The sequence below is a fragment of the Thunnus thynnus genome, chromosome 8 (genome assembly GCF_963924715.1).
Source record: "Thunnus thynnus chromosome 8, fThuThy2.1, whole genome shotgun sequence".
NCBI classification, from domain to species: Eukaryota; Metazoa; Chordata; class Actinopteri; order Scombriformes; family Scombridae; genus Thunnus; species Thunnus thynnus.
The window spans coordinates 21,023,525-21,047,928 of NC_089524.1; the positions used below are offsets into that span (position 1 = coordinate 21,023,525).

The following is a 24,404-nucleotide window of genomic DNA, read 5'->3' on the forward strand; positions in this document are numbered from 1 at the left end:
GACTGTTCGCTTTACATCTCATTAACTATTGATCAACCTTTCCTCTCCGCTCCACTGGAAAAAACCTTTAGCTTCTCTCACCGTCTCTCTCTCTCTCTTCAAACACACACTCTCACACACACAAACATACACACCAGGGACCCACCCAACTCGCCTGTGTACTCTGTCATCATCTCTCAAGGGCGTGTACGAGAGCAAACACGCACACATCTATGCGCGCTCACACACACACAAAACAAAGCTGGGATCTTGTCGCACAATAGCAGGCCAGCCGTCTCTCTGCTGCCAGACTCACTGTAAGGGCTGCTCTTTCATAAATGTTTCACACACACACACACACACACACACACACACACACACACACACACAAGGAGAGGTTGTAACGTACAAACCAACCCACAAATAAATGCACACAAAACTAGAAACAAACCACAAACCCTCAACCCTCCCTAAAGCAAATATAATTTTATCATTTAGTGAGTGACAGACAGGCAGTTAAACAGAGGATTACTGACTATTTTATCCAATTATATCTGTATACACACAGCCTATCTGGATACATTTGGTGTAAAGATATAATCAATTCAGTCTGACACCATTACAGTTTAAACCCGTGATGGTAGTTAATCTGAATGTGTCAATACACGTCATTCTAACCAGCTTCACCACCTCATCCAGATCTGGGCGCGGTGCGTGTCACCGACGGATGACAGTCGTCGACCACAGAGCCTTCTGCCGGTGTAACATCGTGATTTAAAAGCCGACCCTGTCCTCCCCCCCCCCCTCCCCCATCCACACCGACACCGGGGCGCACCCTGCCACACACATACTACCACACACACAGACACCACCAATTTGGTATGGCCAGCCCGGATCAAATCTGCATGCCACACAGTAAACTACACCAAGCGGAGATTGACATAAACCACAACACTGGAATTACAAAAAGACAAATGTTATAATTCCAGTGTCTCTGCTATAACAGAGAAAAATATTGACTTATTTCTTGTTTATCACTTATTTAGCGACCAAGTTTGGCGCCGCCATAATGCACGGTGCCGCCGTCACTGATCGATATCCCAACAATATGTCAACAAATCTCAAGTATTGTTGACAAGAGTCAACAACAGTATTTTGTGTTTTCTGTTTACAGATCTTCTCTAGCCTGTTGTGCCACATATAAACAACCTCTTGACCTTGAAGTTCTTTACTACGTACAATGTAATAAAAAGTCAAGAGGTTTTGATTTGTGGCACAACAAGCTAGCGAAGAGATAAAGTGTGAGCTTGTGGAGTGAATTAAACTGTAAATGTATTTAATACTTGTATATTTGTGAAACTTTATGGTTAAGAAGTCATATGTGGATCAATAGCTGCAGACTACGGACTCTGAATTAGGGCTATGATTATTGCTTATATTGTCGTCCAACCAAAACTCAATGATGTTCAATTTACAATAATAAACAGAGAAAATCAGCAAATCCTCACAGCTGAGAATCTACAACCAGCCAATGTTTGACACTTTTGAATGATAAAAACAACCAAAAAAAAACCCCCAAAGAATCAATTTGTCACAAAAAGGTTCAGGAATTTGACAAGGAGGAATCCATGCAACAGTATACTAATATTATTTATTAAAACTAAAGCGAACAAAACAAGATGTTTAGAAGAAAGTGCAAAACCAAAAGAAGATGATGTAGTGTTGTGATGTGGATGTCAGCAGGAGAAGGGGAGAGAAGAGTGACCACATGGATCAGGTTTTATAGCTTGGCAGGCCCAGGTCAACCGTATTACACTGATCACCCTCCACTGTCAGCCAATACCAGGAAGGCAGCCTCCGAGACAGTGGGAGGGGTGCCACATAAAAAAAAAATAAAAAAAAAATTGTCAATCTATTTTATATCTATCAACTACTCAATTAATTGACTCCATCGTTAACAGTGATGACCTACAGTTTTATATAAATGGGGCTACTGGCCGATATCACCAGTCTCTCTCTTTCTGCTCATTACCGCTGCAATCCTTAATATTTGATATGACAGCCAAATATTTTAAAGATGACATAATGTTACACACACTCACTCACTCACTCAACATATGTGTGTGTGTGTGTGTGTCATTAGTTACTATTGCTGTGTAGTATTTGGGCAGAGATGAGTGGAGGGGCTCTCAAGGATGAGTGGCAGCATGTTAGTGGCTACTGGAGAGCCTATCTTACTCTACAGACCACACACACACACACACACACACATATCAGTAATATTGCAAGCAGGTCTGCATTCACTAAGAACAACCTGTGTGTGTGTGTGTGTGTGTGTGTGTGTGTGTGTGTGTGTGTGTGTGTGTGTGTGTGTGTGTGTGTAGAGAGGGAATTACGGTAATGAGAGCTCTGTGTCAGCAGCTCCTCCTGTCTCCCCTCAGTCTGCTGATTACAGCCTGTTTAGATAGTTAACACACACACACACACAAACACACACACACGTTTGCGCAGCTATCCTTGTTAGGACATTACATCTACTTCTATTCAATTTGGGCAGCCTAAACCAAACTTTCCCATAAGCAATTCATGCCTAACCCCAACCTTAACCTAACCTCAATCCACACTTTAACATTCACCTTAACCAGGACCTCAGAAACCACATTTTGCCTCATTAGGACCAGGCTTTGGTCCCCGTGGTGACTACGGGTGCTGACAAGGTTCGTATTTAACCTGAAAAAGAGGCGACAAAAACGCTCACACGTGCACACACACACGGCAAAAATCAGAGCAGCTGACCCACCAATGACCCTTTAATTAATTAACCCTTCCCTTTCTTTAGTTTCCTAGTAATCTTTGTCATCCCTCCATACCACCCACACACATGCCACTAAAACCGACAAGCGACACACACACTTAGAAACATCCCCTCCCGCCCACACATCCATACCTCCACCCATACACACACACACACACACACACACACACACACAGTTGCAGCTCATCAGCACTAATCCCTTCCCTCCGTCTCTTTCCTGCCGTCTAATCCAACATCTATCAGAATCCAGCCACCTTCTCTGCAGCCAAAATACACAACTAAGCCCTGCTATTTCTAGACAACATCTCTAGTTGTGTGTGAAGATAATTGGGGAAGCCTGCACATATGTGTAAGTGTGAGTTGAGCACATGCATCAGATGGAGAGTCTGTCTGAATGGGTCAGTGTGTTTGTGTGTGTGTGTGTGTGTGTGTGTATCTCTGTGGGCGTACAGGTCGTGTTTTCCCTGCAGTGTGAATAGTGTACAAGTGAGCTTGATTACATGAGGTGTAACCTGCAATCAGATGCGGATCTGTGGCCCGACCTGGCTGCTGATGGCCTAAACAAGGACACTGATAATCCTGCTGACTGCTGCCTGTCTGCTCTGATCCAAAACTGCTGCCAAACTGACTTTTGTGAGGGTTACGTTTGGTTAGCAAACTGGCATATAACAGCCTGTAAGACTTCCAACATTATGTGAAGAATCAAGTGGGGGGTTTTTTTGGTGCTGCTTTCAATGCTACTTTTACTACATAATGACATAATGGTGGTTTTATGACTTGAAAGTAGCATATGGCTCAAGAGAGGCTGACATGCATGACTGGGCGTCTTGGTGATTGCCACACACACACACACACACACACACACACACACACACACACACAGAAAAAGCCTAAGGTTAATGCTTAATTAAGTGTTAGCATCATTTTCATCCATCTTTGAGCTGCAAGTTAAATTAAACATCATGGCCACCATCTGAAATTAATTTCAAATTATGTTACTGAGAAAATGTGTCCAATATTAATACCACCTTATGGCAAATATATGCAAAGAACATGTAACATTATGACATTGGTGTTGCAATTTCTGATTAATATCTTAAACTGCACTTTTACTCTGTTTTTTCTGTCTTATTCTATTTTAGCTTATTTTTATTTCCAATTTAACACTTTTTAAAATTGTATTTAAATGTCTTTGTATATTACCTTATGTTGCTTTTACATTATGTCTTGATGCCTTTTATGTTTTATGTAAAGCACTTTGAATTGCCTTTTTGAAATGTGCTATACAAATAGACTTGCCTTGCCATGCCTTGCCTTGTCTTGCTTTGCCTTGCCATGTCTGTAAAACAACATGAGTAGCAGCTCAGGTACGCTGCTGTTTGTATGCCAATTATCAGCAAGCCAAACCACTCATTCCAATTAACAGGTTCATACCCACCTGCCAGATTAAACATACATCCGACAGATCTGTGAAGAGTGGTCTGATAGCGCAATTTGTTGCTATTTTCATGGGCTATGGTTACAGTATTAGTTTTCAGATGTAGTCATACACAGTGTATTAATCTGCTGTGTTTTTATGCCTCTGGGCTGTTGGAGAAGCCTGTAGGAGGTTTAAACAATCTTTCCTGGAAACCCGAAGCAGGTCTGCGAAAACAGTACACTGTGGACTCAAAACTGCAAGATGCAGATGGAATCACAAGCTCGCTCTTGCTCACAATCGTATTCTTAATCTCATCATTCATTTATTGTTTATCCTGCAAGCTGGTTCTCAGTACCAGTGCTTGGAAAGAGGGCGATGCTCCAGGTGTTTTGTAACACGAGGTGTAACGCTGAAATGCTGCCAGAGGAGCTGATCACACTGTTTCAACCAACAGATCCGGGGGTGACTCATGTTCACTGCATGGCTTGATTTGTTTGGGTCAGTGTTACTCAAAAGGTGGTTCACAGGGGCTTTTTTTAAAAGCCTTTTTCAGAAATGGTTACAGGGTGATAACCTTAAGGTTGCACTTGGTTGAGCACACATGCTTTTTTAAGACATTCTTCCACATCGAGACTAAATTAATAGTACATCCAGTTGACCAAACAGATACTCAGAAAAGCCTCCAGTGTTGGCGCTGGAAAAAAGAGTTTGATCTGATCTGGCAGAGGTTCATGTGGTAGGACAGGACAATAATTATCAGGAGACAAATGCACATCCGTACATTTTTTTTTTTCAGGTGCTGGGTAAAAATACTGTGCAAACAAATAAATAAATAAAAAAAAATGCTAGCACACTGCCATTGTCATCAAATTATGACTCTCTCACCACCCTAAATGAACCTATATACGTACTTTTAATAAATAAAGTGACAATAGCTACAACAACTGGTGACACCAGAAGTTCAACCAACCAGTCAGCCAACAACCCAGTATCATTAACTGGTCATACTATTATTCAACAGGACAAACATATCAAAAGTGAGCTATAAAATATACACACAGATGTATTATAAAATAATTGTTACATTTATCATTATTGAGATAAATCTGATAATATATCTTATCATTTCATCCTAAAGTACCTGTATGTGTGGATTCTGCCATCCCAGTCCCACTGTTGTTTGGACTGTTAGTTTTAAGCTTGTGGTGAGTAGAATGGACACACACACACACACTCACTCACAGGCATTTGTGTGTACAAGGGAAGCAGCAGTAGCCACAGGGGTTAGAGGGGCTGTGGACAAGGGGGGGGGGGCCTTGCAAAAGAAGTTTGAAGTGGGACAGAAAGAGAGGGAGGGGAGATTCTGGCCGGCTAAATCAAAGCAGGATGAGAAGAGAAGAGTGAGGAGGTGGGGACCCTGTGAAGGTGTGCCAAGAGAACAGAGAGAGAGAGAGAGAGAGAGGAGAGAGAGAGAGACAGAGAGAGAGAAGGCTGGGACTCCACAGCCAGCCTAAATCCCACATTCAAAAGGCATTCTGGACACATTCCTGCACACCAAGCACACACAAACACACACACATACAGTGTCATGCAAAAAGAGAAGCCTGCATACTTATACCTGTGCTAATGTATGCATACAGAAGAAGAGAGGACAAGGAAAACGATATGTCATCTGGCAAAAAAGTTCAGGCTCAACTTGTGCTACAACGCAATGCAAAAACATCTGGCAACACACTGCAATAGTCAATCAAATTCATGCAAGTGCACATTCCTGGTACATTACTTTGTAACATGAAATGGGTAATTCTACTGTTTACTTGTCAGTCGTCCAGACAGAGCATAAAATGATTATTGCCGTGATAACTTTCCAGAGTTGTAAAGTCCTGTCTCGTGGTATCATAAAAACTGAAATATTTTGGTGTCCGATAAGCCTTCCAATTCATGGATCTATTACTCAAAACCGGCCTTTCTTGGGTCGTATCTGAAGCAACATACCCACATGAATTCGGCCTCCCTAGCATTTCTTATACACAGTGCTGTTTTTGGTCTAAAGGCCCAGTCACACTAACAAACACACACACAATGTTAAAAAGTCCCACACACCCACCTGTGGTACTGGGTCTGGAGGAACTGAAACTCCTCCTTGATTCGGTCGAGAGTCTCTGGGTAGGTTAGTTTCAGTGACTGGGGTGCCCCTGATGCTGCCGCTGCTGCTGCTGCGGCTGCCACCACTGAGGCGGAGGACCCCGGGGGCGGCTGCAGAGGTGCCTGAGAAGAGAGGAAAAGACAGGTTAGAGTTAGGATATTTACAAGTACAGCATAGTTGTTAAATGAAATTATTCTTTGCGTCCAATTTCAAAATGTCAATAATAAAAGGCTAAGTAATTGTGTAATACGACTGATTTCATGTGGTGAAAGAACAGCCTCACACATACAGTCAGTCCCTTAATCCAAACTGTAAGGAGTTGTGTCTACTTACAATACTACATCAGTGCCCTGTGTGTGTGTGTGTGTGTGTGTGTGTGTGTGTGTGTGTGTGTGTGTGCGTGTGCCAGCATGCCTGTGTGTGAGGGGCTGCTGCGTATTGCAAAGACACCGTCATCGCCAGCAGAGCCAGATGTGAATAGGTCACTAAGACTTGGACAGGGGTTGCGGAGAATACAACAGATTCTTTGCCAAATGAGCACACATTGTTTAATTGCAAGTCTGAGTAGAAGAAAGAAATAAAAGAAAGAAATAAGAGCAGTGGGAGGGAGGAAAAGAGGGAGGGGAGAAGACCCCATCATGGCTGAAGACCCCTCCCAACCCCTGCGCTTAGTCTCCCTTCTCTGCAGGGTCCAGAGCAATTAGGAGACTACAACCATAGGGGTAATGCTGCAGGACAGGCAGACAAAAGGGGGCTGAGAGCTGGACTAGGAGGGTAGTGGGGGCTGTCCGTCTGTCTGTCTATTTGGCTCTGTGTCAAAATAACAGAGTGCAGAAGCCAACAGGGACAGCCGGTTCACAAGCTTCACGATGGTCAAGTATGACAGTGAGGTTAAGTGATAGTCATATAATTTCATGTAGGAAAGCAATGACTAGTTTTGATAAACTTTTGTTATTTCTGTATTACAGGCCAAAGTCTCTTAATAAACACGGTTTGCTCTATTTTTAGCCTTTAATGGACATGTAAAGAAAGAGTTAAAAATGGCATTAAAAAAGTTACATGAATATAACATAAAAATTGCAATTGGCTAAAAGAATGTAGCAGGTACATCCAATAATAGGACGTATGCTAACATTTTTTATAACCGGATAAGCCTGTTTTAAAACAAATACTGTTGCATTTCTACAAAATTGAAACATCTTCACAATATGTGTCAGAGGATATTGATACCATCCAGTTGAACTTTTCTTACATTCCAGCAGATCTCAGTTACAACTTGCCAACCAGTGCACTTTAGTATTTTACCCAGCAGCAATATTCTTCCCTAGAAAGGCTTCTCGTTTTTCTCTTTGCTCAGGTCCTGTAAGTGTGGTCATGTTGCTTTGCGAGCCTTCGTCTGAAAGCCATGCCGGCCCCCCGAGGAATTATTATAATGTACTCATGTGTGCAACATGGAATAAAGATGAGACATGAAATGGGTCTGTATTTTTCTAAATATTCCTCCTAACAGGTATGTTCAGAGGACAAACCTCATGTTCAGCAACAAGGACAGAACTGGGATAGCAAACGTTTGTCTAGTACATCCCTATAAATGTCTTACATTGTCATCTCAGGGAAAAAAAATGTATTTATTTCAGCAGCCTAAAAAAGTGTATAAGAAGAATCAACTAAGCAAGTCTTATTTGCCGAACCAGTAAATGTAACTGGGCCTTTTTGTAATTTACCGAAAACTAACATGAGGATGACCAGACTTGATGGTGAAAGTGTGGGTACCGAGCACGATGGGATGAAGATTTCACTGTAGTATTTCTTAAATTTCCCACCTAGTCTTATGACTTTGGTCCCTTTTATGCTTGAGTCAAGTAATTACTTCCCATGTCAACTATTATAGAGCTTATATCCAAAGAATCTGGGTAGGTCTAACAGAATAGGTTTTTAAAAATGTGACAATATTAATTAATTGGAGCTGTATCTGCTTTTAATGCTACCTGGCTTCATTCTAAAAATGTATAAAGGATATTGGATTTCTTGAATTTATGTTGAACAAAGGAAATCATACATAATAACACTATATACAAAACAGCCTACAAGCCATGTTCAATAACAGTAGGAATACACATGTGGGTAGACATGAATGACAGCAGTAATGATTCATTTAGTTTAAAAACAACACACATCTCACATCTTGATGTCCTACACATCAGTGATGCCTGTCACACATTAATGATGTTTAATTAACAACCTAATCACAACATCACTCAACCCCAATGCCAAAAAGAATGCCAGGGAGTTCATGAAAGACGTTACAAGCAATTGCATGTTGGCATGACGAGAGTAGAGTGTGCCAGCACCAATGTACATGTATTTCCAAGTGTGTGTAGATGTGATGTGATATATGGAGGGGGGGGGGGGGGGGGGAAGAAAGCCAGGATTGTGTTTCAGCAGGTGAAAGATTACCAGAAGAGAGGAAGGATGGGGGACTGATGGTGTGAGGAGAGAGAGAGAGAGAGAGAGAGAGAGAGAGAGAGAGAGAGAGAGAGAGAGAGAGAGAGAGAGAGAGAGAGAGAGAGAGAGAGAGAGAGAGAGAGAGAGAGAGAGAGAGAGAGAGAGAGAGAGAGAGAGAGAGCAGTTGAAAAAAGGAGGAGAGTGGAAGGAAAAGAAAGCAGACGGATGGAAAGAAAAAAAAATGGACAGATAAGATTGGTGAGACTGGAAATACAGAAAAGAGGAGGAAACAAAGAGTCTGTTCCAGAAAGGACATGGAAACAAGAGAGAAGAGGAAAAGGAAAGAGAGAAAGGGAACACTGGAAAGCCAGGCAAGGGAAAAAAAAGAAGATAGGAGAGGGGCTGTGGCCTCATTGTTCCTCTTTCTAACAAGCTGCTCTCAATCTGTCGGCCAGATCCCCCTCCTAGAGCACAGACACACACACACACACACACTCCTCTTTTTTTTTTCTACATGCACAAACCCACTACTGCACACACTCACCCTCACAAAGATACACATACACATTTTGTCAGTCTTGCTCACACGTACACACTCCCCTTTTCTTACACAAAACCCATGATTAAACACACACACACACACACACACTCACTCTCCCTCCTCTTTCACACAACACACACACACACACACACACAGAGCAATTACTCTTCACGGTGGGGAAAAAAAGAGCACCAAGGCCATTTTATGTGAGGATGGAAGGAGGAAGAAAGAGTGGACTATCTTTCTTCTCTCTCCTCACTCTCATTTTTAATCACCCCCCCTCCCCCTTCTTCTTTTGAACAATTTTCTGGGTTTTCTTTTTTTCTTCATAATGTCTCCAGAGCACAGGTGAGAGGAGAGGCAGTGTCTTCCTGAAAAATGGAGGCATGGATGAGGATAGAGAGAGTTCTTGATGTCTAAGAGAAGATGGGGAATATATTTTTTCAGATGGAGGAAACCGCTGTGTCTCTGCTGGCTCAGCCACTCAGGACCTTACGCACAACTCCTGTCTGCTGGTTAGGAATTGTTGTCATGATGATTCACACCAGACTAGACTGGACAACCGTGACAGATGCTGTCTCTGAAACACAGGCAAAGCATAGATCCTACCCCAGCATACATAATCTCTTTCCTAACTTCTCTCCCGTCAAGTGCTGCTATTAGTCTGCTCCAAGTCCTGATTAGGAAAACAGCTGAACAGGCTTTAAAAGTGAGAGGTCAGGTCATCAAGTGGACCTGGTGACCTCTGGGAATGGATCTAGGCTGGGAGCCTCACCTGATAATCCCACAGTCAGTTATTCCCTCCCTCTCCACCGTGTCCTGGCTCAAAAGCAAACAAGAGACATGCCGTCTGCCCTTGAACAAAGCTTACATAGACTGAAATCACTGTTACACAATTACAGGCTAGATCTTTCTGTGGCTCGCACAATCGTAAAGTCATGTTCTGTAATACTGAGGAGGGATTGCATGAGGTGGGACGGCATGAAGGAGGAAAGCTTTTTTCTCTGATATGATTAGAGATCATCTGATTACTCAACTGTTTAGATAAATCAGTGGAGAGGTGTTTACAGCCCATGGTGGTTAGCAGCGCCACTGTGATCTGTTCCGTTCCAGAAAGGCAGCTGAGAAAGCTATAGGCTAAATACAAGGGTTTAAGGCCACCTATTGCACAAGCACAAAGAGGAAAACCTTCGATATGACCCCGTCGCATCAGATGTACAGGCACGCACGCACACGCATTCACGCTAATCTTGCTCTTAGCCCAGGAAGGCCTAAGTCAATTGCAATGATTAAATGAGGACCTGATGAGTGGATGAGAGAGCTAGCGCGAGAGAATGAGTCATCTATGGGGATAGAAATGATTTAAAATCAGACCCCACATCCCTTCTGTGGGATTGGATAATGGAAACAATCCAATAAGGCTGTTTTAAACATGCTAACTGGTGAGAAACAGCTGAACACCAACCACAGCACTGTGCTAGCGGGTCCTGCAACAAAACAGATCAGGTTATATGTTCTGCACACACACATCATTTCCAAGGTCACATGCAAGATAATCCATGAATGCAAAGACACGTTCAAACATGCACGGAGACAAACAAAAAGTGAAAAAAAAAAAAACATGAAAAATAAAACAAAAAAACATCAAATTTCTGACGTGAGGCGACCGTTAACAGTGTGGTATTCTCTGAATGAAACCATCGCTGTTTTCATTTGAGTTACCTCTAATTACACCGCAAGCAATAAACCACTATGATCTCACATCCTTGCTCTAACCCCCACTCTCAAAAAAAAAAAAAAAAAGCATGTGCACACATATACACACCAACACACACAGACGGGACAACACGCCCACACATGCCCGCTACAAAACGCTAAGCGTATGTGCACACGATGCAGTTCTCCACAAGTATTTACAAGCACACATGCACTTTATTGTATTCACACATGACTGTAGCTCCCACGTCAATATCGATGGGAATCCGCAAGATGTGTGTCTCAATCCTCGCTACCCACACTGACCCACAAGTGATACATAATTTGCTAATGGAGCTGAAATGGGGCCATCGCTGTTATGATGTGGTTGTGTGACCATAGGAATATAAAAGGTTCACTCAAAAGAACAGCGCTTTCTTCAAAAGGCTGCAGGGGATGAGGAGAGAAACTGTTTTCTCTTGGATGACCTCTCACATTCTCCTTGCAATTTTCACATGCGCTTTTCACATCTGGCATCAGAGGGGAAAAAAAAAAAGAAAAAAAGAGAGACACAATTCTTCCAAGATTGTCTATACACACAGCTTTTGCTTCTTTGACATGTGCGGTTGCCACTCTACTGTTTCTGTTCTTCCTTTTTTTGTGTTTCTCATTACAAATCCTGGATGCTGATTGTGTCCAGCTTTGACTGAGGAGTGTAGCTTATACCAAAATTACACTGGTGGCAAAACAGATTTAAATCCAACATAAAATTTTGTCTGCTCACAAAAATAAATAACGACTTTATGCCGAAGCCTTCTCCAAAGCCTCATATGTAGATTTGTTTTTTTATTTTATTTGTTTAATCAGAGCTTGATCTCTGTCTGTCTCCTTCAGCTGGGAAGATCCTGTGCGGCTGCCTCCCTTCATATAGCTCGGCCCATTAGTCAGGCCACTAATTACACTGCTTACCCACAGAGTCGATCAGAGTAAACACCCACCACGCTCTCTCCCTCTCCCTCTGTCATCAGACTACCACCAAGGACGCAGTGACAGTAGGTCTGAACCAGAATAGCTTTTGTGAATGTGTGTTTCTGTGTATCCACCCACCCACCCACACACACACACACACGCATTTCCAAGAGTCATGAAACATGTCAATACACTGTCCTTTCTCAAATGCGTTTAAAAGTTTAAGCCTCCTTTCAAATTATTCCAACATGACTGTCAACATTCAGCAGTGATTTGCATTGTTAAAGCGGCTTGCAGAAAAGACACAGGTCTATAGCCCCCACCTCCATCCCCCACCTTACATGTAGCTGCTATCTGCTCGGCTCTGTGCTGGAGAAACGTGCTGGTAATCTCTCAATGATTCCTGCACTTAAAGGAGAGGGGCTGCCAGGCACCTGTTTCATTAGTACCACACATCTTTCTTTCTCAGTTTTCTCCCCCACCCACCTCCAACCCCCTCCACCTCCTCATTCCTCTCTCCTTCCTCCCGCAAGCCTCGTTATTCAAATTTCCCTGCTGTCAGCCCACATTAGCGAAGCGCCACAGTTTGCCTGTCAGCTGGCTTAATTGCTGGAGGTGCCTTCTTTTATTAGGTAACCCCCTCTGCTCGTTTGTTCCTTCCACCGAGACGCACCTCCACAACAGCTTGTGTAAACCAGAGATCCCTTGGCTCAGTGGTTAGTGCTGTTGCCTCACAGCAAGAAGGTCCTGGGTTCCAATTCCGGCCGTCCTAGGTCCTTTCTGTGTGGAGTTTCTCCCCATTTTTCCATGGGTTTGGTTTCCTCCCACCATAAAATACATGTATGTTAGGGTTAATACTCTTGTCAGTACCCCTGACCACTGGCAAAAAGAACTGGAGTTGGTCCCCTGGTGCTGCACTGCAGCTGCCCACTGCTCCTAATGTATAGGATGGGTCAAATGCAGAGGACAAATTTTATTTCAATGTATGCAAGTGCTGAGAAATGACAAAGAAAATTTTCCTCCGCCTTTTCTCTCTCTCGCTCTCTCTATCTATCTAATTGCTGGCTGAGCAAAGCAGACGAACTGCTGATCGATAGCCACACTCTCACCGCTGGACAACAGTGGTGTTAAAGAGCTAAAAGCATGCTAGGACTAAGGAAGTTAGGCTAGCTTTGTGCTAGCTCTGATGATGGAGAGGAGTCACTCATTCAAAGTACTCTTCCTAGAACAGTTTATCCTAACTAACCTCCAAACAATCAGGTATTACTTTAGAAAGGCCACGTCTGTCAATGGGTGGAAAAGGTACATAAAGATTTGGCCTCCCTTTCACAGAAAAATATGCTTCCTGATTTTGTTATGGAATCTCCAAATCATTAGCAAAGTAGCATTTCTGATGGGAAGATGGGATCATTAAAAAAAAACATCCAAAATGGATGCATATTGAAGGTATGTGTGATCCTCATGTGACATCTCATAGTGACCTTATCCAGGATTTGTTTTTGGTGCTTTCCATTCTTAATGCAAACAAAAACTGCATAATACCACTTGGTGGAAATGGCAAAAACTGCAAGCACTGCAAGGTCAAGGGAATAAGTGTGCTCGTTATTTTTAGCACTGGCTTTTGGTTTGACGTAATGTCACCAAATACTGCTAGCATCACCATATTTGCAGCAGTTAACAGCATGTACGACATCGCAACATCACGTTAGGAAACACTGGCTGTCATTTGTTGGATAATAAACATTCATTTTGAAATATGCCACTGATGCTATGTTTGGTTTCCAGTTGGCACATGTGACATAGATATTTTAATTACTCAGCTTAGGTGATGCTATCCCTTAATGAAAGTAAGAAAAGGGTTGAAGTAGTGGAGTCTGTGGTGTGGTGTGTTGCGCCAAAGGATTAATTTGAAGACATTATCAAGAAAATGTCTCTGGAATTTTTGGAATTGTTTTAATTTGTAGAGTTTATATGTCCATGGCAACTGTGCTGGACAACATGAGCTTTTTAGGATAGTCCACTAACATTCAGGCAATAGGTCATAAACAAATCCAGTTTGACTTCATCTCCCCTTCCAAATAAGTTGGATTAGATAAAGCAGTTAAACACACCCAAACGGTCTGTTATGAATAGTCTACTATACTAAGAGTGTGCGCCTACAACTGCACCAAATGCAGTTCCTCATACTAAGTTGAACCAGGAACAATGAATGTTTTACACAGGACAGTTTCGGTAGTGACCAAATCAGCGATTAAGATAATATGACAAACATGAGAACTTGTTAAAAACCTGTCTGATCACTGTTTGCTCCAATTGATAAGAAAATGTTATCATTTGCAACATTTATCATGATGGCCAAAACTACAAACAAATAACCAAGGTCAAAAAAGTTATTTTAAGAGCAGTTTTTGTGAATATTTGTCTGTAGAGGGTGAGTAAGGAGAACACTGAATAACTCATCACTCACAATAAACCCCTCCCCCATCTCAGGGCATTGTTCAGGGGAAAAAAAAATGGAGGTAGAGGGCTGTTGGAAATATTATGACCGATCTTATTGTGACCTTTGAGTTTGGATGTCTGTGATCACTTATAATAATTCTATTATCTTCTACAGATGAGGCCTATTGTGGCAATGGAAATATATTCCAAACTCCCCTTTATCCCAAAGCAAAGATACATATGGGACATTTAGTGTTCTTCATTGTGGGGTGAAGCTAACCTGCTAATAATGCCACAATTTTCTCTTTATAAATATATTTATTCTCTCAGCTCTGTTGTATTTTGACATGGCTGAATTATATATTAAGTTAACATAGATATTACAAACCTTCTGTTCACTTCTGATTTGAATACAATTTTATATTCTACTTTGATGTTTCCCTTTCTCCGGCGTAGCCACTCCTTTCTGCGTCTACAGTATAGCTTGTATGTTTCTGTCACAGTGGCAGATTTAAAAGAACACTAAGGATCTGAGACAGCCAGCCATGGCTGCCATGTCCTATACTCCTCTCAGCTCGTCTACTGTATTTGGTGTCAGGCTGAATCCCTAAATTATCTGAACGCATGCAAGGGCCTGAAGCCTTTTCCAGAATCTCTCTATGTCATGTTTATGTAATTTGGACACCACAGTGTCATTACATCTGTGCATATGATTAGATTTTTTTTTTTTATCTCTGGTGAGGAGAAGTTAGGTGTTCAACTGTATTTAGTCAGTACATTTATAAGGTGTGCAAGATGTGTAATTGAAGTTACCTTTATGTACACAATATGTGTTGAAGGTCATTTCTTGTATGTGTGGACTCTTCAAGGTTAAAACAGTCCAGCAGCAGGTGAATACCGAGTTAAAACTTTACATGAAAAATCATGAAAGATCTGCTATAAGAAGCTATAAACACGCAGGTTATATTATATGTCACCTGGCAGTTACCAGCTACTAAGTCTCTTATTCAGAATGCACCTGAATGTGAATTGAATGTATCAATCATCATTGGATAAAAATATGAATTTCACATACATATATATTTATATATATGGGTCACATCCTTCACAGCAGACCAGTATCCAGTGGTGACAGGTTACTGCCAGCCCAGCGCTTTGGAGATTAAGCCGTTTGCTGGGTTGAGTGGCCCTTCACTCTGAGGTGCAAACAAGAGTTACTGATGGCCAGAGACTTTCTGAGGACGGGTGCCTCACGTGGTGCTGTTGAGATGTGCGGAGGGTTGAAAAGAAACAGGGCCGCTGGTCTAAACATTCCACCCAGCCCCGCCGCAGTCTGCTCCTCTCACCCTGGGATGCCTGCCCATACATTAAGATGTGGTTTGGAGCTCTCACAAGAACACAGTGAGGAGAGGCTGGATGAGAGGGATTGGGTTTACAGTGCAAACCACAGACCCACAGTCTGCCTCCTGCCCTGCCTTCCTGCAGTCAGCTATACTACATACACAGCTGCTGGTGTGTGTATGTGTGATGTTTGTGTATGAGCTGTATGTTTAGGCATGGGAGACTCACGGGATCACTCAAAAAGACAGCACGGGCTGAAATACAGGTCACAATGCATCATGGTAATGTAAATGAAGCATTACCGCCAACACACAAAAGCTACAAAAAAAATAAACCAATGTCTCTCTCTGGGTCTTCAACTGCATGAATGAATTTGTTGGAAGAATTAATTCAAGTGGCATACACACACATTCACATGAAGTTATACTTCACAGTGTGCTTAATCTGGTTTCAATGCATGGGACATGAATGTCAAAACACTGTCAGGGGTGGGTTGCAGGGTGGCATGGCTGAGGGATGTAGATGAGGGTTAGGCAAATGAGCAGGTCTTAATTGATACTTCACACAGCTGGAGGACCAGTGTTTATGTATTTCAGTCTGCTCAAAAGCTCTCCACCTAACTCGACTAAAACAAATTAAAGCCATGCAGCATGAATTTCGCTCCTAACCCTCACAGAGATCCATCTCAACACACAGACAGCGTGCCAATTTCTCTTTCCATTTTTTACAACCACGAAAGTAGCCGTTATAGAGGACTTCTGGTAATAGTGGTTAGCTCCCTGAACAAGGGGTTTAAATCTACCAAATCAGTAAAGCAGAAGCATGAATCACCCTTGATATGATTGAAAAGAAATTTTTTTAAAAAAGCAAGGGCAGATTTTTTTTTTAAACAATGAGTGGCACTTGAGAAGGGCAGACCATTGAGAGAAGGTGTCAACAAGCCAAGCTGACTCACTTCCCCCCCCTCCTCCTCTTCCTCCTCCTCCTCCTCCTCCTCCCAGCCCGTGAGGAAGGGACAAACAAACACACACTTCATCATCTGGGTCAACTCCACAATAGTATGGAGATAGAAGGAGGCTCCATGTTTCTGAGCTGATGGTTGTGGCCACCAAGGACATGGGATTCACACACAAAGACACTCAGTAAAGTTGGACATTGTTTGAGAGGAGAGGGGGGGAGGGGGGGGGGGGGGGCAGAGAGGAGGAGGACGAGGAGGAGGGGAGGGGGGGCTTTGCCTCACTAAACCCCAACTCACTGCTGTGGACGACTATCTGCCAGCCTGACCTTCATGAGACAAATATCACACCAGGCGTTAATATAAAGACAAACAAGATGTGATGCGATATATTTAACAAGCCTGAAGAGTATCATATTCCCCCCTACAGAGGAATCCCAGGAAATACACAATAAGGACAAAGACAAACAATTCCGGCTTGCACTTTCCTACAGAGGCTCATTAAAGGTTTAAAAACAGTCTGGCGGTTATTACATTCATTGTATTTCATGGAGGTTCCGGTTTTAAGACATTAACCTCATTAATCGCGTGTGGACTATTACATTGTCGCGTAGCCTACTTACCGGTGGTCGGTTTTGAGGAAACATTGTAGCCTCCGACTTGTGTCTCTGTGTGCGTTTTTTGTCCTTCTTCTTTCTCCCTTTTGGGGCGGAAAGCTTCGTCGAGAAATACGAGCAGCCGATGTACTATTGTTGGTCTCAGAGAGGCATTTGGCCTGGTTTCAGAGGTAATGGCAAAGCTAGTCTCGGCTCGCTCATTCCTTGCTTCAAGACTCCTTTGTTCTGGGTTATATCTCCAACCCCGCACCGCACCGCACTCGACGTGTAGTAAGGACGGGGAGAGGAGAGGAGAAACACCCGGCGGTCCAAGACAGCTCTTCGTCCAAGTCCTCAACTTGGCGCTTCCAGCAATTACGATATCGCAATTGGTTTCCCTCTCCGGTATATTTTCACCGTCCGTAGCATAAAGACCAGAGAGGTGGAGGGGTTGAGGGGAGAGGGGTGGGGGGGGGATGTGGTTTGCTTGTGGCTTCGGAGACGGACACACCACCAGCACATTCAATGCAGCCGCAGCCTCTTTTGTCTCGCTCGTTGGCCTGCACTCTTTTCACACAACACTCCCAGTCCCTCACTTCTCTCACTCCCCCCTTCTCTGATCCTCAATGGGACATAACATATGAGTAGCTTTCTTAAAGGCGGGGGTGGAGGGGAGAGGAGGGTTGGGGTGGGGGGGACCTAAAGACATGGTTTGCTGCTTTCCCCCCACAGTTTGTTTTATCAGAATGAATAACCTTATGAGGGGTTTGTGATGTTAACCATAATTTTATCCAATCTACCCCTCAAAGATTGGATAAAGTTATAAATGCTGGTTAAATGCGAGCATCAAGCATTCACACAATGCTACTCTTCAAATAGCCTGATGATATTTGCAAAGAAACCATTGCTGGGTTCTCTTGTTAGTGTTGCATTGCAATTAGGTTCATTCGCATATAGCCACGTAATTGAAAATCTATCCACACAATTAAAATAATAATAATTTTATTATTTTATTTTTTTATAAAAAGTGCATATTTTTCTTCAGAAAGAAGAGGTTCAGAGGAATTGTTCACTGATTGAATGAAATCTCCACGTGGGGCTCGGCCTCGGCACAGTAAACACTGGTAAAATGAGCCAATGGGTGTTGAGAACACCCACGTGGGGCGTGCTGACCGTTTACTGATTGGAGGGTATAGGTAGCACAATGCTCCGCACGTCAATCAAACGGGCTACAACTGCTCAGTGAGGTTAACCCTTTCCTGGGTACAGGGAGTGATTAATGAGAATGCAAGGAGTTGTGGTGGCTGTATCAAGATTCAGCGGTTTCCCCTTTTCTCCCCACAAGCCGTCAGTGCATTCAAAAATCTTACATTTCTCTCATTTCATTCTTGTTGATGTGGAAATAAATAGTTTGCTCTGACGTCTGCATCATCCTGTTCATTGCGAGATGTCAAAAATTAATCACAACCAAAGGGAACTGACCAAACATGAGAGGACCAAACAAATCTAAATCCCGAGAAGGCATCACAACCCCACAGAAACACAATAGTGATAATGCTGCAACGCTTGCACGGCTATATATTGAACATGAGCATTGTTGTTACATGGAAAAGGAGAATTATTCTGGAGAAGAGGGAAAAAATGGTGGAAAAAATTGGTATTCTGGTGGCACGACCCCTTTAGCGGGGCTCATAATTAGAGAGAGAGATATTGAAAAAGCAATTTCTGACAGTGGAAATCACAACCTGCCAGAGGTGGAGTTGGAAAATATAGATGGGTGTGTGTGTTTGTGTGAGAGTATATATGTGTGTGTGTGTGTGTGTGTGTGTGTGTGTGTGTGAAACAGACAGAGAGAGGAAAGGCAGAGGGGGAGGGAGGGAGGAGGAAGAGAATAAAGGATGAAGGACAGCAGGGGGGATGCTGAGAAAGACGAGCCAGTAGGAGGGTTAGTGCACACCGGTGATGAAAAAAATGTGTGTGTGTGTGTGTGTGTGGCTTGTGTGTGTGTGTGTGTGTGTGGCTTGTGCATGTGCCTGCGTAGGTGTGCAGATTGTGCGCTCCTGTGTGTGTGTTGAACAGACAAGTGAGGGAATGAAAAAGAGAGAAGGGTGAGGGGAGCAAGTGGGGAGAGTGGAGAGGGAAGGAGAGAAAGAGAGGAAGAGAGAGAGAGAGAGAGAAAGAAAGATTTTATTGCCATTTTTTCCATGAATTTTAATGCACAGCACTGGTCTCCCTCCCGGATTCTGGGATCACATTTATTAGAAAAAAAAAAAAAAAAAGTCATGAGGAATGCAGTGCTTTGCAGTCTGCTGCTGCACGGGGAGATGTTTCATGTTTGTGTGTGTGTGTGTGTGTGTGTTGGGAGGGAAGTGTTTCCTGGGCTGGGTGGTGGGGCGGGGCGGGGCGGGGCAGGGGAAGGTGGCGGGGGGGTGCACAGGATGTATGAGTCTGTGTTAGCGTTGTGCTGGGGGGGAGGCATAATAATATAGATGATAGAAAATGATAAGTGAAGGACACATATTATTGCTATTGGCAGGTCAGATGAAGGAGTGGGCTAGGTGTGTGTTTGTGTATATGTGTGTGTGTGTGTTGGCTCAGCTCCAGTGATTAAATACACCACAAGTCCACATTGCCCTTCTCTCCTCCACACAGGCTCAGAGCAACGGGACATCAAAGTGGCCCCACAATGGAAAAGGACACAATGGTGGTAATACTATGGGAGCTTTTGGTTTTAGCTCAGTCGCGTGAGGTTGTAAAGAGACAGTTTTGTCAAAGCACATGTATACTGAGTGTAAGTGAACGCAGGCTCACCTACACACACCTGTATCAAAGGGCAAAACAGTGGAAAGTGCCTGGAGCAGCAGCAGCAGCAGCAGCAGCAGCATCCCATTATAATCACAACCTAAAGCAAAGCACCAAGACATGCTAAACCATTGGTTTTCCATACAGTGGGCAAATTATCACCAAGCAGCAAAACATCAGGAGGGAGTGGCTTTGAATGAGGTGATGAAAACAAGTTCACTTCCCACGAAACTTCAGAAACGACTTCATTCCTTCGTGGTTGCCAGGAGCAATATCGGTGTCAAACTGTGACTATGATATTAGCAGTAAATGATACCCCCGAAACTCTGGACAAGGTCTACTGGGCACACATCCTGTCAAGAAGATGAGCCATCTTTTTCTTTTTCTTTTTTTTTTTTACACTTTTTTCATTGGAAGGCAGCTTGATGACAGCTGTTATTACAATGCTTTGCTTGGATCAATACGTTTCACTTGTGATTTCTCCATAGACAGGGGCAATTGTGGGACTGTATACTAAAATCTCATCTAAAAACATAACTGTGAGATTCTAGATTATCTTAGAAACTCTCTAAAATTCAAGATAAAAAAGAGGAATACACATAAACAGAATGGACAGTATTGCTAGAGTACAAGACATTTCTGGGTCTCTTGAGTGCTTGTTTTTTTTAAATTCTAGAGATAAAAGTTTAATCTAGATGACCTCAAATCACTCAGGTGTATTTCCACTAGAGCTCCTTGAACAATAGAGTTTGATTGCTGAAATGTTGAGCTATGTAAAACATCAATGGTAAACATCCATGTTTTGGAGACAGTCCTTCACCATTGAAGAGCATGGCCTTCTTCCCAGACTCACAATTTTGCAACATTCATAACAGTGGGAATACATCATAGACGCAGCAGGGAAACCAATTTCTCCAATAGCAGTATAGCCTCTACGGAGCAGGATGCAATGGATTCACAAGTGCCAACATGAAAAAGCTCACGCACCACTGTTTCTGTTTTGATCTTTATCATTCTCATCATGTACAATAAGTCCTACATGCATCTGAATGCAACAGGTTCACTCCCTTTTTCTTGAAACCATTGAAAGTTCTGGGAAATGAAATCTTTAACTGGTCCTGACATAGTCAAATAACTTAAATAATCACAGCAGATTTTTAGGCTTGGGATACAAATCAGTTACCACTAAGTGAAAGATTGGATTTTTCCTTTAGTTCAACTGTATTCAACTCAAATGTTCGCTTTACAAAACGGCATCACAAGGGAAAAAGGAAAATATTGGAGGAAGGTGCTTTGGTTTGGGTCATAAACTTTTGGTTTTGTGGTATCCTAATTTACTCTGCACCCTTCTCGGCTCCACCAGCTCTCCCCCTATTTCCCCAGTGTCTTTAGGATGGGGTTCGAGAATGACAGAAAGACAAGGCCACAGTGTTGTCATGGTGGTGCCCCCCCCCCCACTCCCCCTCACTACCCCCCCCCCTTCACCACTCACCGCCGCCTCACTTTGCCCCCACCCCTCCCTGTCCCTCATCAGACAAGCTGGGTGTCAGCGCAGAGACGGCACAGTGATTTATTGGTCTCTGCTCCTCTGGGACTATCCCCCCACCCCCACCCCCCACCACATCACACACACGCACACACACACACACACACACACACACACACACACACACACACACACACACACACAATCTCAACCCCTCCCTCTTCACACTCCCTTTACCACCCTCCATTTTTCCCATCCCCCCCTCTGCCCCCAAGCACCCCCTTCACCCCCCCACCCCCCCTTCTGTCCTCTCCTGCTGCATGGCCCCTGGGGGAAAGAAGGGGTAATGACCCACATCAGCAGCAGCTATGCTCACATGCACACGCACACACGTAGTCACACACATACACAGACGGATGCACGCACACACACACACACACACCTCGTCTCCTCCTTGCAGGCAGATACAAATAAACACCCTCTGTGACACACATACGCACACGTATGCACACATAAAACAGACGCTGACACATTTACGCCCACAGGCATGTGTATCTGGGAACTCAGGAATTCCAGCGCTGTGCTGTAACGTTGTTTCTCTGCTAAAAAGTCTCCTCAAGTCTTTGGACCACATAACACAACACTGAAGAGATCAATACTGATCCATATTTTTCTATGGTCTTGTCTAAATACTTTTTGTTCTTTTTGTAAATAGGACCGCTGTTTTCACCATAACCTGTTGTAACCTTGGGGAAATGGGAAATGCACTGTATACCTCTCCCTTTCACTGGCATTTTTTTTTCCTTATGAAACAGAACAATGGAGTGATTTGTGTCTCTCCGCAGTGAAGTGCAATAAGATCTCCTTTCGACTTTCCAAGTATCTGTGAATGTACCAGCTTGCACAATTTCCCTGCATGCTCACAGAGGTAACGATGAGGCAAGGAGACTTTTAGAAAATAGAGTTTCCTCGTGATGCCTTGTTGCAGAAAAGATAACTTCATGTGTGCCAGTGGAATTCCTACACAAGGCCAATGCGATGGTTTATATTTTCACATTCTGCTGCTTTTTTTTTTTTTTTTTTAAAGGGCCAAGTGAGAAAAGAGCATCTTTTCAAAGGTTGATTTTGAATTCAGGCAGTCGATATGCACTGAGGGGAGAGTGAAGAGGTTAAATCTGAGCATTGACTTGCAAATGCTACCGACAGCACTCTGCATGCGCTGTCACTCATCTCACACAGCGGAGGGATGCGCTCTTGAAAAAAAAGTGAGCAGTTACTTCCACAGGTTCCCACTTTACATCTGTTGGGCAAGCTGAAGAGTGCAGGTCAGGTCTTAATATGTATGTTTATGGACTTAGATAAGTGCGAGAATATATATATATATATCATTTTTATGCAATAGGAAGTTGAGAGACGTAGATATAAAATTATCTCTTGGATATTTTCAGAGTTTGGCTCCAAAATTAGACCAGCCAAAAGTAAAAACATGGACTCTCTTATTAAATAAAAAGCAAGCAGCAATTAAGAAAAGATAGCAGATTACTCACAGTTAATGTTGACAAAATTACACAAGAGATACTTAACTCTCCCTAAAATTAATATGTAGCACTTTGAGATAGACCTAATTACAAATTGTAAAGAGAAAGCATTGAATTGTTAAATTAATGGAACAACAGTATCATTGTTATATTGGATACAGGCAGTAAACCATGTGATAAACAGGGCCATTATAGTATAATATAATATTTTGCCTTGCACTATCTCATATCTAAACCTAAATTCAGCTTGCTGTGGGCTAACCTGCAGCCACAGAGGCCACCTGCTGTTCAGTAGAAGCATTGCAGACCCATCAGTTGAATAAGGTTGATTTGATTCGTGTTGAGTTAGCAATTGCAGGGCACAGACCTACAGTTTAATTAATAAATCATAGTTAACATTGATTTAGTTTTATGGGTTTATTGGGGGGGGAGAATAGCTTGCACTGTAAGCAGCAATCTTGCATATCATATCTGGGTGCGACCTGCTTTTCAAGATAACGTTTTAAATCACCTGCTGTTCCGCATTTACAGAAAACTCCAGGAAATCATCAGGTGGGCAAACATCCGGCTAATTCTGACAGAGAGGAGGCCATCATTTGAACGTATTATCCATTTGTCACAAGCAACAGTTTATTTTTAGTGACTTACCATCGGCTTCTTTGTAAGATGGGGAAAAGTTTAGGGGAAAGCATTGATGCAAGGGGTTAAAGCCTTTACTGTACTGTTAAAAGACGCCATTTCCCGGCAGCAGTCTGTAATTATACATTAGTACCACACGGTGTCGCAAATACTCTGTAAATGTCGAGATGTCAGTGGGTCAATGTAGAGGCGACTATTAAAGCGCCAGGAATCCTCCTTCAAAAAGCTGCACATTCTTAAAAAGCGTGTCTCTGTGTGTGTATATACATGCATTGCATATACAGTATTTACTTATTCTCACATGCAAACAAATATATTTGAGAATATGATTTCACCAAAAATATGGAGCCTTGGCCACAAGGGGGATTTACTCCACAGGGTTTACTAAAGGAATTGTACTCCAACAATTATGGCAGTAAACAGAAGTAAATCTTGGGTTACTGGTGCCCTTCATCCATATGGTGTCTTTGGAAGAGCTACAGTATAGAGCCTAAATTTAAAATGGATGGCTGGTTTCAAAAAGTGATTTATACAGCTTGTACCACCCAGTCAGAGCCCAGTATTTTCCTTAGGATTTGACACATTCACACAAATATTT

At 42.9% G+C, this 24,404-nt stretch overlaps 1 protein-coding gene across 4 annotated transcripts in view; it reads right to left on the reverse strand.

Moving 5' to 3' along the window:
- tle2a (TLE family member 2, transcriptional corepressor a) overlaps window positions 1–23,910 on the reverse strand; it is a 45,495-nt gene extending 21,585 nt beyond the window's left edge. For 3 of the 4 annotated variants that reach the window (XM_067597092.1, XM_067597091.1, XM_067597089.1), the window contains exons 1-2: window positions 17,369–17,949; window positions 6,322–6,482 (exon numbers count right to left, since the gene is read on the reverse strand). In XM_067597092.1, the coding sequence (XP_067453193.1) occupies window positions 6,322–6,482; window positions 17,369–17,392 (185 nt within the window). In that variant the 5' untranslated portion in view covers window positions 17,393–17,949. Of the gene's footprint in view, window positions 1–6,321; window positions 6,483–17,368; window positions 17,950–23,815 lie in introns of those variants that run through there. The other variant, XM_067597090.1, reaches the window with a different exon arrangement.
- Between the last annotated feature and the right edge of the window lie 494 nt (window positions 23,911–24,404).